Source organism: Monodon monoceros, unplaced genomic scaffold (assembly GCF_005190385.1).
Source record: "Monodon monoceros isolate NGI ecotype Baffin Bay Population unplaced genomic scaffold, NGI_Narwhal_1 Super_Scaffold_7, whole genome shotgun sequence".
NCBI lineage: Eukaryota > Metazoa > Chordata > Mammalia > Artiodactyla > Monodontidae > Monodon > Monodon monoceros.
The window spans coordinates 62,828,575-62,846,820 of NW_021703784.1; the positions used below are offsets into that span (position 1 = coordinate 62,828,575).

At 44.4% G+C, this 18,246-nt stretch overlaps 1 protein-coding gene across 4 annotated transcripts in view; it reads right to left on the reverse strand.

The window, feature by feature from the left end:
* The window catches only part of MRVI1 (murine retrovirus integration site 1 homolog), a 77,895-nt gene that overhangs the window by 4,223 nt on the left and 55,426 nt on the right, over positions 1 to 18,246 (reverse strand). For 3 of the 4 annotated variants that reach the window (XM_029207378.1, XM_029207377.1, XM_029207375.1), the window contains 5 exons: positions 16,981 to 17,030; positions 16,338 to 16,445; positions 14,598 to 14,662; positions 5,320 to 5,439; positions 3,868 to 3,999 (listed from right to left, as the gene is read on the reverse strand). In XM_029207378.1, the coding sequence (XP_029063211.1) occupies positions 3,868 to 3,999; positions 5,320 to 5,439; positions 14,598 to 14,662; positions 16,338 to 16,445; positions 16,981 to 17,030 (475 nt within the window). The remainder of the gene's footprint in view (positions 1 to 3,867; positions 4,000 to 5,319; positions 5,440 to 14,597; positions 14,663 to 16,337; positions 16,446 to 16,980; positions 17,031 to 18,246) is intronic. The other variant, XM_029207376.1, reaches the window with a different exon arrangement.

An 18,246-nucleotide genomic window follows, 5' to 3' on the forward strand; every position in this document is an offset into this window, starting at 1 on the left:
GGTCTGCTTTGAAGAGTCCATTCTTAGAGCTCTCTGGAGAAGCCTTGGACACATTCATTAAGCTAGAATTTCTTCCTGTTTCTAATCCCGGATCTATTTTTAAAAATAACAGTGAGAATACTGAGGATCACCAAATGAAAGAGGTGAGAAAAGGGACATGAGGTCTTTCTGAAGATCCTGAGGTTCACACAGACACTGAAATATGCAGACCATTTGCTGAGAAGCAGAGAGCTCTAATTCAGAGAGCTAATAGCAGATTAGCTATTCTCTCTCTCTGCTATTCTAATAGCAGAGAGCTAGGTGCCTGACAGTGGTACAGAGACGCAACACATACCCTTCCGTAGAAAGGGATCAGATGCTCAGAGTGCCTGCCTTGGATGCTAAAGCACTGGTTGGTTTCTCTTCCATGTGGGACCCACTGATGATTGTTTCAGGAACAATTAAGCAAACCAAAACAGTGAGTACGTGAGCTGAGGTGAAAATCATTGGCTACTTTCACAACTGTTGGGGAGAGAGAATTTGGAAGTGGAAGCTTAGTTTCTTTCAGCCCCATTTAGTTTCTTTAATTTCTATTCAGATACAACTGGATGCTAAGACACAGTCTCTCTTTTGGGCTGTATTTCTGTGTTCCAAAACAAGCTGCTGGAGCAGGGAGAATCCCACTCTCACCCCATCCTTAAGTGGGCTGGCAAAGGAGGAGGGCAAGATCTGGCTTCGTGACCCTTAGCTGGTTACCCATTTCCAGCCTACAAAAGCTGTTAGAAATGGAATTAGATTAGAAATAGAATTCCTTTGGAAATCAATTTTTGGTTGTTCTGAGGTCTACCTACTCCTCCATTGGGAAGGGTGATGTTGCTGCCCCCTCACCTGGGCCTGGAGAGAGGGGCTTCGGAGATGCTGCTTGGCGAGCTCGATATGTTGTAATTTGGGGGCACAGTGAGTAGACTGTGCGTGACTCCCACCTGAGAGATGTGAAGAGTGAGAATCTTGCTGAACTGTTTGGTGGCATCAGAGCAGGGGGCCACGATACGGAAAACCATCCTCCCACCACTAGTGGGTCAAAGGTGCATATTTCACAGTACCTGGATGTAGTCAGGAGAAGGAAGGCTGGCATGGGATGTCATAGACCCTGCCCGGAAATGCTACCTAGAAGCTGAGCGCGGAGGGTATACTTCCAGCTGCCCAAGGACTGAGAGAGGGATTTTAAGTAGCTGGCCAGAAGAGCTGCATTCGACCTCATAAGGGGACCTGCAGTTGAGAGATCCTCAGAAATGGTGTGAACATGTGTGAGCTGGGGGGTGGGAGGGGTGCTTTTCTCTGAAGGTCCCATAAAACACCACACTGAACAAAATTAGAAGGTCAACCTTAAATGCCTGCTAAGGCCTGGAACCCGCTCACAAGAAGACCAGTCAGGTAATACCTTTCCTACCCTTGATCTCCACCCCCTTTCCCAACGTTAGCTCTGGAGAGGTCAGGCGCTGCATTAGCACAGCTGGGGTGGAAGGCAGGAGTGGCAGAGAGCAAGAAGTCAGCTCTGTCTCCACTATAGGCTTCCTTCCTGAAGCAGAGTGGAGCAGGAGGCCAGGGGGTATGGGGAGAAGTTCAGGCTTTTGACTATTTCAGGGAACTGGCCATTTTCTTTACTGAAATGAGGTTATTCTTGGGACTTAAACTTGACCAGAGGACTTCTATTTTCTGAGAGTTATTGGAAGAGTAAAGGAGTCTGCCTAATATCATCTTAACCCCAAAAAGCCAGTGTGAACAGACAGTGGGAGAAAAGACAACAGTTCCCTGTTGCATCTTATGAGTCTCACTTGTTCCATGCATTACCTAAATGTCAGAAGACTGTGTTCTGTGTTTTAATATGGTTAAGATATTGGGTTGATTCACCCAAAGTTCACTTAAGCTGATCCTCCAGAAAGTAATATTGACAACAGATTATATTATTACATATTATTATAATAGAGGAGAGATTCAGATAAAAAGACTCTGGTGTTTGATGCTGAATCTCTTAAATAAGGGGCCAGCTGCTGGGGTTAGCTCAGTGTTTTTAAAATGCACTAAGTAGGACATGGAACTTTTAATAACCTTAGACCTTGCTTGTTAATGAGATGCCAAAATTTCATGGGGGGAATCATGCTTGAGCACAGGTGCCTATAGGCAACTGTGTATGTAAGGGATTTGCGAATGAATGGATTGCCTGGCACCGAACACAACAGCTCTCGGGGCTAGTCTGGCTTTGGTGACAGGTGAGGAAGGGACCCTGTAACTGTGGGTGGGCAGTTTCTATGATAGCAGTGTCTGTCGTTATAGAGAAGATGATGCCACGCTGCTGGGCCTGAACAGGTGAAGCTACACCATGTGCTGAAGGCCGAGGACCCATCTCAGGGCTGTGCTGATGCCTGGTATCCACCACCTGAGGTACAGGCATGTTCATAAGACCAAGAAGTGAATCTGAGAGGGAGCAGAAGCTGGGAAAGAGAACGAGGCCTTTCAGTATCCTCAGCAGGACCAAGAGGATACTCTTGGACGACGGATGCAAAGGGCGGCCATTGCCATGTGCTGCTGACCAGGAGCTGGACAGAGGGGAAGCCAGGCACAGGCTCACTTCCTCTGGGATTTCATGAAATGGGAGGGACAATCTCCCAAGATCAAATTAGCTAGATAAGGATTCCAGCCCTGTGCTTTGTAAACCAGACTGTTTATATTCCATGTACTCTCTCTGTTTAGTTCTCTTTTGTTCTTTCCTAGTGTTTGGAAGGGTTAGAAGTCCCAGCCTGTGTTTCTGTTTTGAAGGGAGCCAAAGAAAGGGCTGAAGCCCAGGCCTGGGCTTGACTGCATTAAAGGAGAGAAGACAGTCTGGTGGCCTGGAAAACAAGAGCAGAGGACACCCAGGAGGGACAGAAGACCAAGAAGGATAGGAACAAGCCACTTGGAGTAGGGACTGTGCTTTCATTGTGAAAACTGGGCTCCTCTCCTTAGGGGAGGTGGTGTGCCCTTGCACAGGTTTGTTTCCGATAGTGAAGCCCTTTCTCCAGCTCTCCCCTTGAACACTGGGGTTGACTCATGCAGGCTGACACCTCTCACTCTGGTTGAATCTTCCACCAACTAGGCTCTACTGGTCGTTCCTATGTGTTTTGAAGCATGTCCATCTCACTTCTAATCGGCATTTTATTACCTTATTCACTGGGTGCATGTGATTTCCAGAGTCCGCCAGCAATGAGGCACAGACACATACCCTGCCCCAAAGGTAGCCACTGATTAGATTAATTGATTAAGACGCAGGGTCTACATTACCTTTATCTACTGTTACGTATATCTTTCATGATTTAGTGGAAAATGCACTTGAAATATAAAGTATATTAAAAGGAAAAATCCAAGTGTTTCCAAACCAAAGTGAAAACAATGTCCAGACGACCAAACTTGTTTGATCACCATGGAAAGAACCTGTTGGACACTTCCTTTGCCACAAAGTTGAGTTCATCCCCTACCTCCCTGTGTTCTCTCTGTCCCAGCTCCCCTCTAGGGCTTCAGGCCAACTTCCTTGAACTTGGCTCTTTCATGGGAATGGTTGGGCAATGAGCTAACTGTGGTCCCTCGCATTTTCTCAGCTCCTGAGAACTGCTGGTTGCTGCCGGTCCAGCCCTTCACAACCCCTGACCCCTCAGCTCTTGCAAACATCCTCTTATTAACTATTTGGGCTCTTTGGGATTTCCTTTGCCTCCTCCTCCAACATGAGTGCCCTCTTGGTTTCTGTTGGCTGCTCACTCGGGCCCTAGACCCACAACTGCCCTGGACTGGCACCTCCAGGGATGTTGTGCAATGAAATGCATTGGGACCCATTTCAGCAATGGCGAGGGCTCCAACCTGCTTCTCTGCTCCTTTTCCTCTTCTTCAGTTTCTTCCGCCTCTTCAGCTTCCTCAGGGCTCTCGGTCTTCTGTTCTTCTTCCTCCTTCAGGTCTTGAAGCTCCTTGGTCTTCTTTAGACCCTCCTGGTATCTGGGAGGCAACAACGAACAACTGAGTCTGGAAAGGCCAGGGGCGGAGCGTCCTTTCCTGAGTTGCTAGAGGAGGCACTGAGCATCTCTGATGATTTCACACTCCCTTCCTGTGGCTCCACACAAGAGGAAAAAGCTGGGAAGTCCCACCGCCTCCTATGGTGGCTCCTGTCAGGATGATTTCCCCTCACCCCTCAGCCATTCTTCCTGTTTATGTGAAAGTGTGACAAAAGAGACAGGGAAAAAATATGGGTGCAGAGTCTCCTGGCTGGATTCTTCTACAAACCATTTGGGAGGGCTAAGGACTGTGTGGCCTTGGAGCCTCAGCTCCTCCCCTGTAAAAAGGAGAGGCTGGCACTCATTGCACGGATGTTGGAACATTTTGAGGAAGTGCCAGGTATATGGTTTGACCTGGGGAAGGTGACACCTGTCACACAGGCTTGTTGGGAAGCTTTGTGAAAGTGAAAGGCACACAGGTTCACAGTAAATGTTCACAAAGCTGATGGAAGCATTCACTCCCCTGCATTCTAAGTACAGAGGACAGGTGTGGGTGAAAAGACAGGCTTTCCAAGAGAAACCCTCTGACTTCCTTCTCCCAGGTTTAATATTACCTTGAGCATACTTTTTGCTTGTCCTACAGCTGAGTGTTTAAGGCTAGCACAGTTGGGTTGGGGCAACCCCACCACGGCGCAGGTGGCCACCACACCGAAGCCCACAGGTCCCACGTCAGAGGGAAGCTGTATCTCCCTCAGGAGCTACTGGGAAAGAAGCTCAGGATGTGGTACCTGGACAGAGGTACTTCTCTACCTGGCTTAGCTGGGGCCTTGCTCAGTATTCTGCCTCATCAGTGACTAACAACGAGCCAAAAGTGCGATTGAAGCTCAATTAGAGAAGGGGCGCTGAAAGTTAGGGGGCTCCTTTGACAGGAAGAAGGGATGGCTGAGGCAGTTCCAGGAAGTGGGGCTGCAGCTGCTCCTGGGCACTGCCGGCAGTGGCGTGACTGCTCTGGGCATGTGTCAGGAAGCCTCAGGCACCACCAAGAGGAACCCACCCAGGGCCCCTGATTTCCAGATCATTCTGGTGGCTTTCTGCCTAAAAAAGAGGGCAGCCTAGTTATTATCTACCACACCCTCTTGCCTCGTTTCCTCCTGTCTTTCCTGTGGAACAGTACTGCTCTTTCCTGTGTAGTTCCTTACTCAGGCAAGGAGGTCCCAGGGCCACGGGTTGCTTCCCTAAATCCTCTAAGAGACAGGAAAGGCCCGTGGGAAGGTATCTTTTGAGCAATGTCAGGTGACCTCAGGGCTGCTGAAGGCTGACTCACCCCTTCTTGTATGCTTCTTCCTCCATCCTGGCCTTGGTCTCCTGGCTAAACCCCTCCAGGCAGCTTGGAGTCGGGACGGAAGCAGAGGCCTCACAATCCAGGTCCCCGTTCGTCTTCCCACTAGCAAGAAGAAGGAAGTACAGGGCGTCCTTTCAGGGACAGATGGGACTTCTGAAAACCAAACCATGTCTTTGTCCTGTTCCTGGCCGGAAGTGAGGAAACTCATTCTGGATTGAATTTATTTCAATCTTTCTACCTTAAGATTTTATAAAGGCCTTAGTCCATGAATCCTCCTTGGGCCCCCAGGCATCAAGTACTGCACCAGCTTGCCTTTTTCCTCCTGCTCTCAAATCCACTTTTATTCTTATTCCAGGAGATGCTCTGAGTGGACAGACAGATATTGGGAGCTCCAGGGCACTAAGAGGAGGAAGATGGAGGTGGACCAAACGTTCAGAGTCATCCCATCCCTGTAGTCCATCTTCTGCTTCATTCATGTAAATATCTACCCAGTGCTAAGTCACAGGCACCTTGTAATGTGCTGGGGATACATTAGAAAACAAAAGAAAAGGTCTTTGCCAACACGGAGCACAGCAGGAGAGAATGCCCAAAAAAGGAAAGAAAAAATATGAAATTAATTACAAATTGTGATAACTTTTATGAGAGAAACAAACTGTGCAATGACAGAAAATAATGAGGAGAGAATCTGCTTAGATTGAGTGGCCAGAAAAGGCCTCTCAGAGATGGAGTAACTGAAGCACAGACCTGAAAGATGAGAAGTCAGCCACATCTATAGCAGAGGGAAGATCCTCCCAGGTAGAGGATGCAGGATGTGTGAACACCTCGGGATACAAAAGATGCGGAGATGTTTGAGGAACTGAAGAGGAGCAATGAGGTAAGAATTAACTTCTGGACAAGATTTTTGATGCCTGTGAGGTATCCAGGTGGAGATGTCAAGTTGGTAGTTGGATATACCAAAGTGAGTGAGAGAAGAGCTCTAGGCAGGAGATATTCAGAATATAGATGGTATTTAAAGCCAGGGGAATGGATAAGACTGTCTGGGGACATAGTATGAGGAAAATTGAGAAGAGGACCCAGGACCAAGCCACAGGCATCTCTGTCCTTAGTTCAGGTGGAGGAGGAGCCTGTGGAGGAGCTGAGAAGTAGCAGCCACAGAGGTAAGAGGAGAACCCGGAGAGCATGGAGTCCTGGGAGCTGAGAGAGTGTAAGCAGCTCTTTGCAGGAAACTGCCCTCAGCAGGAAGCCCATTTTCTTGTCACTTTAGCAAAGCTATATTGTAATTAACTTTTTTTTTCCTGTGACGATTTTTTTTTTGGAATAACATTTTTTACAATGTTGTGTTCGTTTCCGCTGTAGAGCAAAGTGAATCAGCTATATGTATACAAATATCCCCTCCTTTTTGGATTTCCTTCCCATTTAGGTCACCACAGAGCACTGAGTAGAGTTCCTTGTGCTATACAGTAGGTTCTCATTAGTTATCTATTTTATACATAGTAGTGTATATATGTCAATCTCAATCTCCCAGTTCATCCCACCACCACCCCTTCCCCCCTTGGTGTCCATATGTTTGTTCTCTCAAATAGGTTCATCTGTACCATTTTTCTAGATTCCACATATATGCATTAATATATGATATTTGTTTTTCTCTTTCGGACTTACTTCACTCTGTATGACAGCCTCTAGGTCCATCCACGTCTCTGAAAATGGCACAGTTTTATTCCTTCTTATGGCTGAGTAATGTTCCATCGTATATAGGTACCACATCTTCTTTATCCATTCCTCTGTTGATGGACATTTAGGTTGCTTCCATGTCCTGGCTATTGCAAATAGTGCTGCAATGAACACTGGGGTGCATGTACCTTTTGGAATTACGGTTTTCTCCGAGTATATGCCCAGGAGTGGGATTGCTGGGTCATATGGTAGTTCTAGATTTAGTTTTTTAAGGAACCTCCAGACTGTTCTCCATAGTGGCTGTATCAATTTACATTCTCACCTAGAATGTAGGAGGGTTCCCTTTTCTTCACATCCTCTCCAGCGTTTATTGTTTGTAGACTTTTTGATGATGGCCATCCTGACTGCTCTGAGGTGATACCTCATTGTAGTTTTGATTTGCATTTCTCTAATAATTAGTGATGTTGAGCATCTTTTCATGTGCCTCTTGGCCATCTGTGTGTCTTCTTTGTAGAAATGTCTATTTAGGTCTTCTGCCCATTTTTTGGTTGGGTTGTTTGTTTTTTGATATTGAGCTGCATGAGCTGCTGGTATATTTTGGAGATTAATCCCTTGCCAGTTGCTTCCTTTGCAAATATTTTCTCCCATTCTGAGGATTGTCTTTTCGTCTTGTTTGTGGTTTCCTGTGCTGTGCAAAAGCTTTTAAGTTTCATTAGGTCCCATTTGTTTATTTTTATTTCCATTACTCTAGGAGGTGGGTCAAAAAAGATCTTGCTGCGATCTATGTCAAAGAGTGTTTTGCCTATGTTTTCCTCTAAGAGTTTTATAGTGTCCAGCCTTACATTTAGGTCTTTAATCCATTTTGAGTTTATTTTTGTGTATGCTGTTAGGGAGTGTTCTAATTTCATTCTTTTACATGTAGCTGTCCAGTTTTCCCAGTGCCACTTATTGAAGGGACTGTCTTTTCTCCATTGTTTATTCTTGCCTCCTTTGTCACTGATTAAGTGACCATAGGTGCATGGGTTTATCTCTGGACTTTCTATCCTGTTCCATTGATCTATATTTGTTTTTGTGCCAGTACCATACTGTCTTGATTACTGTAGCTTTGTAGTATAGTCTGAAGTCAGGGAACCTGATTCCTCCAGCTTCGTTTCTCTTTCTCAAGATTGTTTTCACTATTCGGGGTCTTTTGTGTTTCCATACAAAAGGTAAAATTTTTTGTTTTAATTCTGTGAAAAATATCCTTGGTAATTTGATAGGGATTGCATTGAATCTGTAGATTGCTTTGGGTAGTATAGTCATTTTCACAATATTGATTCTTCCGATCCAAGAACATGGTATATCTCTCCATCTGTTTGTGTCATCTTTGATTTCTTTCATCAGTAACTTATAGTTTTCTAAGTACAGCTCTCTTACCCCTTTTAAGCCAGGCACCCCCATGCTCTACTCATCTCCAGCTCACGCACACCTTTCAAATCTTTTAATTACACGATACCTTGCCTAACTTGTTGGTTCTTTCCGTAGATCAAAGAGGTAGAAATGAAGAATAAGTAATTAACAGATGACCAGATCTCTTCCCTAGCTTCCCCTTCAGTAATCTCCCAAACAAACTGTGTGACCAAACTGTGTGAACAAGATAACATCTAGAGTGAATGAGCCTGCATGCAATGGGGGGATGGTGACCACTCTGACCCCCATTCCAATGACTAACTGAGATTACTTCCCTCCTTCCCTTTAAAAGTTTCATGGCTGAGCAGAATCTTTGGAGGTGGTTTTTGGGGACACTGAGTCCACCATCTCCCCAGATTGCCAGCATTCTGATTAAAGGCACCGTTCCTTTCTACTATTTGTGAGTAGTGATTTTGTAAGCAGCGCGCAGTGGGACCCCCATTTGATAACAAAAGGAGAGCGTGTCAAGGAGGGAGCATTAAGTGTGTCACGCACACACTTTTGAGAGCCCGAGTCAGATGAGTACAGAAAAGGCAACTATTGGATTGGATAACATGGAGGTCAAGAGGAGCTTTGGTTACACGGTAGGAGCAAAGACAGATTGGAACGGACTGAGGGAAGAATGAGAGGTGAGAAAGGGGGAGACGTAGACAGGAATTTGACAAGGACAGGGAATAGAAGACTGTCAGGGGAACAAGTAGCTGAAAAAGTGGGTCAAGGGATGAAAGCACATTTGAATGTGGATAGAAATGATCCAGTAGAGGGGATGAGAGAAAGGGGAGGACCAAAGGAATAAATTCTTTGAAAAAAGAAAGTAGGGACAGACCTTAGAAAGGTGGAGAAACTTCTCCTTGGTCATAACAAAGGGAGGAAGGAAATGAAGATGGTGAGCTGGGAGATTGGCAAAGGAAGATGAGAGGGATCCTCCTATCTGATAGCTTAAATTTTCTCTATAAAATGGAAGACAAGGTCATCTTCTAAAAGTGAGAGGTAGGGAGGTCTAGGAAGGCTTGAAGAGGGAAGAGAAGGTGTAAGAATCATGGGGTGGGGGTGGGGGGACACACGTGCTAGAAGATCACAGTAGGATGGCTGACGGTGCTGGGAGCCCATTTGAGGTATGAAATCACGAGTTTAAAGGAAGTATACTGGTGGCCATGCCTTCTCTATAAATCCTGCAGCTTACCTAGGTGTCTGGAATCCCAATGGGAGTCTTGTCATGGAGGAGCCCTCGAACGAGGCAGAACAGCGAGCAGAGCTTTTCAGCCAGGACTCTGAAAGATCACAGCTGCCACCCTCCCCGACCTCTTAGACAGGCTTTATGAGTGAGTCTCCTCATTCTTGGCATCAGTTTCCCATGTCTTAGTTTCCCTCAGACCTTGTAAAATTTACATTTCATCAGGCTGGAAACCAAAACCCATTGTGAACAAGAAAGATAATGCTCTAAAAATATCAGCTATTCATAACATTTCTCCTTTTTAAAATTACATTATCCACTCCCTTCCATGCGATCTTTGCCTAATGTGCCGTTTCCTATTTGTCCTAATGACTGGAACAAGAGCAGAAAAACACAGCTACAGCCAAGGGTAGGGAAAACAATTATTTTATGAAATATGGTAGGGTGTAAAATGTTTACTGTTATTTCCTGACCCTTAGACTGAGCTTATAGTTCCTTAAATATCTTCTCCAACTATCTGGAATTTTCTCCCTATGCATTTTAAAGACTGTTCAAATACCTTTTCCTTTGTGGAACTGTTGCTAATGTTTTCCTCTGTCTCACACCCTCTGGTTAAAGTTGATCTCTCCCTCCCTTTATACCCTCATTGCACCTCTTTTATAGCATAACTTGGAGCTAGGGCACTTTTATGTTTTATACACATGTCCATCCCTCCATATGACTGTGATTGCAGGGAGACAGTCAGTTTGAATGGTGCTTGGTACATAGTAAGTGCCTTTAATTGTTTGCTGAGTTGTATTGACTTCACCGTGGCTCATCTCATCCCTGCCCGTTAATCTTACAAAATGGGCAGGTCCTCTATGTAAATGACTATTTCCTGAGAACTCAGTGCTTGGGTTGAGCTGAAGGAATCCCTATGCATGTCTATAAACATGGAGCTGAGCACAGCTTGTGCCCACCTAAGGACTTCTGGGCTAGACACTCATGGATCCTGGCATCTATTCCTAGGCCATAATCTTGCATGCTTTCTTTTGGGGATGATTAATTAGGATAAGGCTCATTGTTCTCTCATGTCCACTGGGTCAAAAACATTTGTCATTGTGCTCAGCTCTCAGTAACATGAGGGGCTGTTTAATCAAAATGTGTTGTGTGACCTGCAGATATAGTAGAGTCTATTTTTTCCACATGGTTAACAATATTTGAAAGTGACTCCAATCCTTTCCAATGGACAGATCTTACCTTCTCGGGCTCATCTAGGTCTCTAAGCCACCCCCACTGCCGAGGCTCCCTCAGACAAGCCCAGCCCGGGGGAACTGGTCTCTGTTACTCAATCCCAGGTTTCTGGGGTCCACTACTAGTTGATTGAGGGCTAATCCATTCCAGAATACTATCAGCAAAGGGGAGTTGTTTACTGTATATATTTAATGTCATAAAACCTTTAAGCAATTTATCTTGAGGGCTCCCAAAGTGTACCAAATGGTTATTTTACAAATTATAGTGAAAATTTGCTCTGTGATACAGCAGTTTAATGGCCCCCCTTATGAAAGCAGCCCTGTGCACCATCCACATCTACGATGCTGCTGATCCCTCAGTGAATGGCTCTGTGTACACCCTCTGCTCCCACCCACTCTGCCCTCCACTCCACACCCAGGCAGTCACCAGCTTCTTTCACAATAGCTCACAGGAGCTTTTTCAAAAATTGCTCTTAAATCCGCTCTCTTCTCACCAGTCACACTGAACTTCTTTCTGTTCTTCCAGTTGAGGGTCTATTAAGTGGTTAAGCACATGAATTCTGCTATCTACTAGCTGTGTAACTTCGGGCAAGTGATGATTTCACTGAGTTTCAGTTTCCTCATCTATAAAATAAAGACATTGATAGTATACCTGCCTCATGGTATTATTGTAAGGATTAAATGAGATCATTAATGTAAAGCAATTAGAACAGCATTTGGCAAAAAGTAAGCATGTAATAAATAATAAGTATTGTAAGCATGTGATAAATCATCAGTAGTGTTCCTTGACTACTCCACTTTCTTGCCTTAGAGCATGGAATGTTGTTAACCTCCTATTCACCTGGTTAACTATATGACCTTCATGTTTCACTTTTAAAGTAAATTCCTAGAGGAAACATTTTCTAAGCCTCCGTCCCCCGACCCCCCCCACCAAAACTGGGTTGAGTGATCATTTTCTTGTGTCTTACTCCCTTGGTAACCTATACTTCCTTCTGATATCACCCATCACATTGTATACAATAGGCTGTTTCCCATCTGTCTTTCCCATTATACTGCGAGCTCCTTGGGTGCATTCTAGGTGCCTGGCTCTTGGTTATTAATTGTTGAAGGAATGAAAAATGAAAGACTATGAATAAATAGCTTTTTCTACTTATGAAACTGTTCTTGAGCCTTGTTCTATTTTAACCTTTAATACTAATTTTAAATATCACTCTCTATATTTTTCTCTAAATCTACAGGTTCCTAGACCCTTGTTGAGGTGAAGAACAGGTTACTATGAAGTGACCTGCAAGAACAAGGTTCAGAATTCTCTCAAGTCATATTGGGAGTGCAGTCTGCAGTTAGGTATTTGCTTGTGAAGTATCCACAGGCAGTATGATCTTCTCATCATCTTTCATGTGCTTAGCCAATTCCCTACCTGCTTAGTCACTGTATACCTAGGGAAATGTGAGATGATTTAAATACAGCAATCTAGAAAGCAATGCATATTAACACATAATGCATTATTTCTCTTTAACAGTATGGAAAAGGTGGCTAGAATCAACTGTATTTCTGTTAGAATGGAAGATACTAATTCATTTTCACTCACAGATTGTCTCATTGTCAGCCTCTTGGCAATCGATATTTCCAGTTCCATAAATTTAGATGAACATTACTTAGCAGCTTTTAGAAATCCAGAGGGGGAAGCTGTTGTTAGTCTGAATCCCTCCTCCTTTGAACATCCCCTCCCCTTTCTGCAGCCATCTTTATAGGTTGGGTATATTCCCAACAGGCAAGTCAGCTACAGCATGGGTAATGTATCATGGTGGTCTCTCTGAATAGCCCGTAAGAATGAGCAGCAGACAGCTTCTTGCTTGACTTGCCTGAATCCTCACTCTGTCCCTATCTCTCCTGGTTCTAAACCCCTGGAATGGTGCTGCCACCATTGATCCTCATTCGTTGCCACTCTTGATTCAGGGCTGCTGCCTGCTGTCCCCCATTTTGCACCTTGCTTGCTCCTACCAAGGATAGTTCAGGTTCTTGATGACCTCCACTGCCTCAGATAGAAGCTCTCAGCAGGCCTGAGCATTCGTTCTACAGAGTCCAGGTCCTGCCCCATCATGAGAGTCTGCTGGGGAGAGAGGGGACATAGATTTTCTGCCTTAACCTGCTCTGCAGGTCAACAGTTAGAAATGGAGCCTTGTTGGAAAAAAAGGGGTTGGTGTGTCCAAAGGCAGGACTGGAAGGGAGAATTTCAGTGTGCTTCTCACTCAGGGCATCAGATGACCATTTCTGGAGAAATTCAGAGACCATGGACTAGATAGACACTATGACTTTAGGGACTCGGTAAAATTCTGTAGCCTCGGTTACTTCCACGTGGTTGTTAGTTTGTCACCCCTTTACAATGTCCCTGTAGTGATCAAGAAAACAAAGAAACAGACAAAAGCACCCTACACAACATGAAGAACTTGTTAGCTTTCCCGGGGTGAGGTGGCAAAGTGAGGAATTGCCTCGCAAACGTCCAGATTAATGGGGGGAGAGTCACTGAACGACAGGTTGGTGGTTGCATATTCTGAGAGGTGAGGAAAACAGGCTGAGTCTGGGGGTGGGGAGCTGGGAGTTTGTCTGTACTAAAAAAGGGGCCCAACACAGACATTCCTTGCCAGGTCAAGCCAAACTATTCTAACATCAATGAAAAATGAAGGACTAAAGCTGTCTCAAGGCAAGGAAGAAGGAAGAATAGAGGTGTATGTTTTACCAAATGAGGAAAGACACGTGGGGAAAGTTCTGAGAGGTGGCAGCTGTGATCCAGATGTTTTCCAGCAAGCAAATGAAAGAACTGGAAAAGCAAGTTATAAACTCCTCTGAGTATGTAGAAATAGCCTGCCTTGCTTTGGCTGAGGATAAAAAGACCTGCAAATTGCATAGGTGCCTAGAAAAGGTAGGCGTAGCAGACACTGTTTGTTGCGAATTCAATACTCACTCTCCCTCCTACTTCCTAAAAGCAATGTGATTTTGCTCATGAATTTACTCTTCTTCATGGAGCCATTTTGGTCAATGGGAAGCTGACACGCTTCCCATTGGAAGAAGAGCTGGAACGCTCTTCCCATCTCTAGGGCATAGTTTAAGCCCATGATGACAATCTCATTCCTAAAGCCTGTAATTGGTTTAGAAAAGGAGCGTGTTCCAAATTTGCTAACAAGATAAGAAGGAAGACTGAAAAAAGATTTCTGAGTTCATTCCTAAGAAAGAAACATGGAAAGAGATGGTCCCCTTCTTCCTCTAGATGTTGTCATGATTGGATGAAATACCTGGAAGTAGTAGTCATTTGCCACAAACCTGCTGATGAAGTCAACATACAAAGTGGGCAGAAAAAAGGAAATTATAGAGGTTGAGCTGGGGCCTTGCTGTACCACATCTGGAAAAGCCTTATCTGTGGACCTGCTATTTAAACCCCTTTGAGTTGGGGCTTTCTTGTATCTGTAGCCCAAAGGATCCCATTGAATAAAGAAGGTTTCTGTCCTCTCTGGGCTCTTCTGGGACGGAGGCACACTTGGACTCAGCTGCAGCATCTTCCTGGCCCAGGAATTTTGCAAACTGGGTCTGAAATCTTTGTGGGTCTCAGAGTCCCATTCATTTCCCCTAGAACTTAATTTGCTTTCCATCGCATTTGGGGAGTGAGGTTGGGAGGAAAGGTGAGTTGGGGAAATTACCTCAGAGATCCCCAAAGTTAAGAGGAAAAGGGACATACTTACTTTTCCAAAAGTGCAGGCAGTGCTGAGGGGACAGGTGGGTTGCCTTTCCCATTGGGTGATTCTGACTGAATGGAAAACAGGAGACAGAGAATTGAGGATCAGCTAGGAAGGAAGAAGCCTGGGCCAACAGGTCTCCGATGATGCTGGGGAGGGGTTGCTGCTGCTCTTCTTTCCCCTTCCCCCTCCCCAAGCTTTCTAATCTGCATCTGAGCTCAGGCATTGGCCCTTCCTCAGGGCTTCTCTGCCCTCCTTTCCTGGGTGTTCTTTCCCTCTGGGGCACAGGCAATGTGCACATTTTCCTTCTCCTCTTCCAAGTTTCCTTGAATAAGGGAAAGAGTTTACATCTTGAGGCTCCATTCTGGAGGGGAGCCATCAGTTTCTCTCTATTCCCTGTTTACTGACTTGGACTAAATACCAGGGAGGCTCCTACCAAATGCAGGTCCCAAGGCCCCTGGGATGGATTCACACAAGCCCATCACTGCCCTCGAGATACAGTTCCAAGCACAACTCTCAGGAGATACCTGCGATTACTAAAAGCTCAAGGCATCAGAAATTTCTTTATAATAAATTCCCCAGGAATACCACGTTGTTTTGCTGCAATGGATTTGGTTTAAACAATGGCTTTCAACTCTGCCTGCATGTTAGAATCGCCTGGGGGATATTTTCTTAAAGTACTGACCCAATCCACAATCTTGGGTTGGGGCCTAGGCATTGAATGTTTTATAAGTACCCTATGTGATTTTAATGGATAGCCCTGATTGCTAACCCCTAGTCTAAAGGAATATATATATTTGGAAGCCACATTATACATTTAGTACAGAATGGGAAATAGTCCCTGTTAAAAGTACTAACTAGCTCTCCTAAGAGCTAGTTTTTAGGTAGGTTTAACCAGATTCACAAAGTTCTGGAATCTAGAAAATATTTTGTTTATAGGAATAGTCTTTGTTTTAAAAAAAAATTGAAGCAGATTTTTTTTCTGATTATAAGTAATACATTCTTACTCTAGAAATAGAGAGGCATCAAGAAAATTAAAATCACCTGTGATTTTACCATTGCCCAGAGATAACCATTATTAGTAGTTTTACTTACATTCTTTCAGAATTTTCTGTTTACACACAGAAAAACACTCTTTCTTAAACTACAAAACAGAGTTACGCTGTATATACTGGGGTTTTGCTTTTTGTTAATAGTAAATTATGGACTTTTTTCATGTCGATAAATACAATTTTATATTTTAATCATATATTTAGTAGCTGCATAGAAACCCCTTATTGAGCTTTTCATAATTTATTAAACCAATCTCTTATTAATGGGAATTCTGCTTATTTCCAATTTTTCAATGTTGTAAACAATGCTGTAATGAATCAAAGCAGGGTAACGTTGGGTTTAAGAACTCAGGCTCTGGAATCAGGGGGCCTAGGGTTCAAAGCTCAGCTTACCAAGTACTCCATAACGCAATCTTCAGCTGCTTAAACCCACTGCAGAGTGGAGAGTTCTGGTTTAAGCATGAAAAGACATACGCTTTGCAAGGAACACTCTCTGAGCTGCCAGCACCTTGCTCAAGGACACTGAGTCTTCTCAGGGCAGTACAAGACCTGAGGCCTGGTCTATACTGAGGCTTCTGAACCCATAGCCCAGAATCTGTGCTGGGAATTTCCTCTCCTTGTTGACCCTACCCCATCCAGGTCACCCCCATAGTTGTGAGCCTGAGGCCCAGGAGGCAAGCATTATCATACTCACCAGGGCTGGTAAGGAGGGGATGGGAGATGAGCTGGGTGACTGGCCAGGCAGGTTCAGGATATTAAACTTGGGCACCACGGCAACGCTGACCCTCCGGCGGGGCATGTTCTGTGGGAAGAGAAGGGATCAGGCCCACTGTCATGGAGGGGGCAGCACCCAAAGTTCAGAAAGGCCTGGGAAATGCCTACTAATTCCAAATGCTGTGTTCAATGGATACCCTGGTTTTAGGGTAGTGATGGTGCTGGGGGTTGGTGTAGAGAGAGTGGCCAAAATTAACAAATTTTTTTTATTAGTGATGAGTGATTTCTCAACATGTTCTGATTTTAATTTCTCAGATCCTGAAGAGATGGAACAGAAATGACGCCCAGTCATTGGACAGTGTATGAAACCCTGGATAGTGTATGAAAATGATCTATGGCAATACCAAAGTTTGTGCATCATTTCATGTTCATTAGAGAGATGGTGCGGTACTGGAAGCCACGAGCAAGGGAAGGTTGGAGGATGAGCTAGCAAGGTTCGGAAGCTGAATGAGAGACTCTGTTCAGAGGTTCTTTTGCACCTGTGGATCCAAGAATGACTGATTTCCTGGCTGACTGTGGAAACTTCTGTCTTTCTTTCCCCAGTATTCCTTGAACATGCATACCTTTCCCAGCGAGAGGGACATGGACCGTGCTGTGCGAGGGACCCCATCTTCTGCAGCAGGAGGGAACAGAGAAGAACCCAGGTTAGTTCTCAGAGTAGGCTCCAGCAGGAAGCAGATAGCAGAAACTAAGCCAAGGTATCTATGGGCCAGAACTGACCCTCAAGGGATGTCCCAAGGGCCTAGGTGCAGAGGTCACTGAATTTGACACTTGACCTTTTGAAACAATCACCTGCAGAGTGGGTTTTTTTGGGGACACAGCCTTCATCCTGACTCCTCTGGACACTATGAGAGTCCCTAGTCTTGCACCTCTGGTCTCCACCTCACACCACCACACGGTCTCTGGGTTATGCCGTGGAGAATATGTGAAGATTCCTCGTAGCAATACCAGGGCTTATTGGGTCATTTCTTGCTCATTCAAGGAATGTACAGTCACGGAAATTATGAGCACGGAAGGTGTGGTGTCAATAAAAAATGGAAACTTGTTGACAATAGTAATTTCAATATGTCATCTACAAAATAATTCAGAACAAAAGAAACTAGCACCCCTGGATTTTCTTCTCCTTAGTACATATATTAAGTGATATGTAAAATATGTAAAATTCATGTAAAATATTTAGCACCACACCTGGATAATACTACCACTAGAAAACACCAGTATGTGTAGAGAAAGGTTTTTGACAGCTCAGTTCAGTTTGATTCAGTTTGACCAATACTGTCTAGTCTGTATAGCTGCCTATTCCTCATATTCATGTATTGTAGGTGTTTCTCTTGAAAAGCACATAACTAACACTTTTTCTTAATCTAATCTGAGGTTTTCTATTAACCAACAAGTCTAAGTTGTTTATATTTCTTGTGATTGATATATTTCTACCATCTCATTTTGTAGTTTATATTTCCTTCATTAACTGAATTTTTTCTAACCTTCCCTCCACCCAAATTGGTTTGGAATTTATATATTTTAGTTGTAATCTTTAGTGTGCCCCCTTAAACTTTTAACATGTTACATGACATTAGATTTTAAATGAATCAAGATCTCTATCCTTTTCCTGAATCAACCTTAAAAAAATGATCACTCCTTTGAACTTAAATTGTATTGTTTTTCAGTATTTTTTAAATTAATTAATTAATTAAATTTTGTTTTTGGCTGCCTTGGGTCTTCGCTGCTGCACATGGGCTTTCTCTAGTAGCGGCGAGCGGGGGGCTATTCTTCACTGCGGTGAGCGGGCTTCTCATTGCGGTGGCTTCTCTTGTTGTGGAGCATGGGCT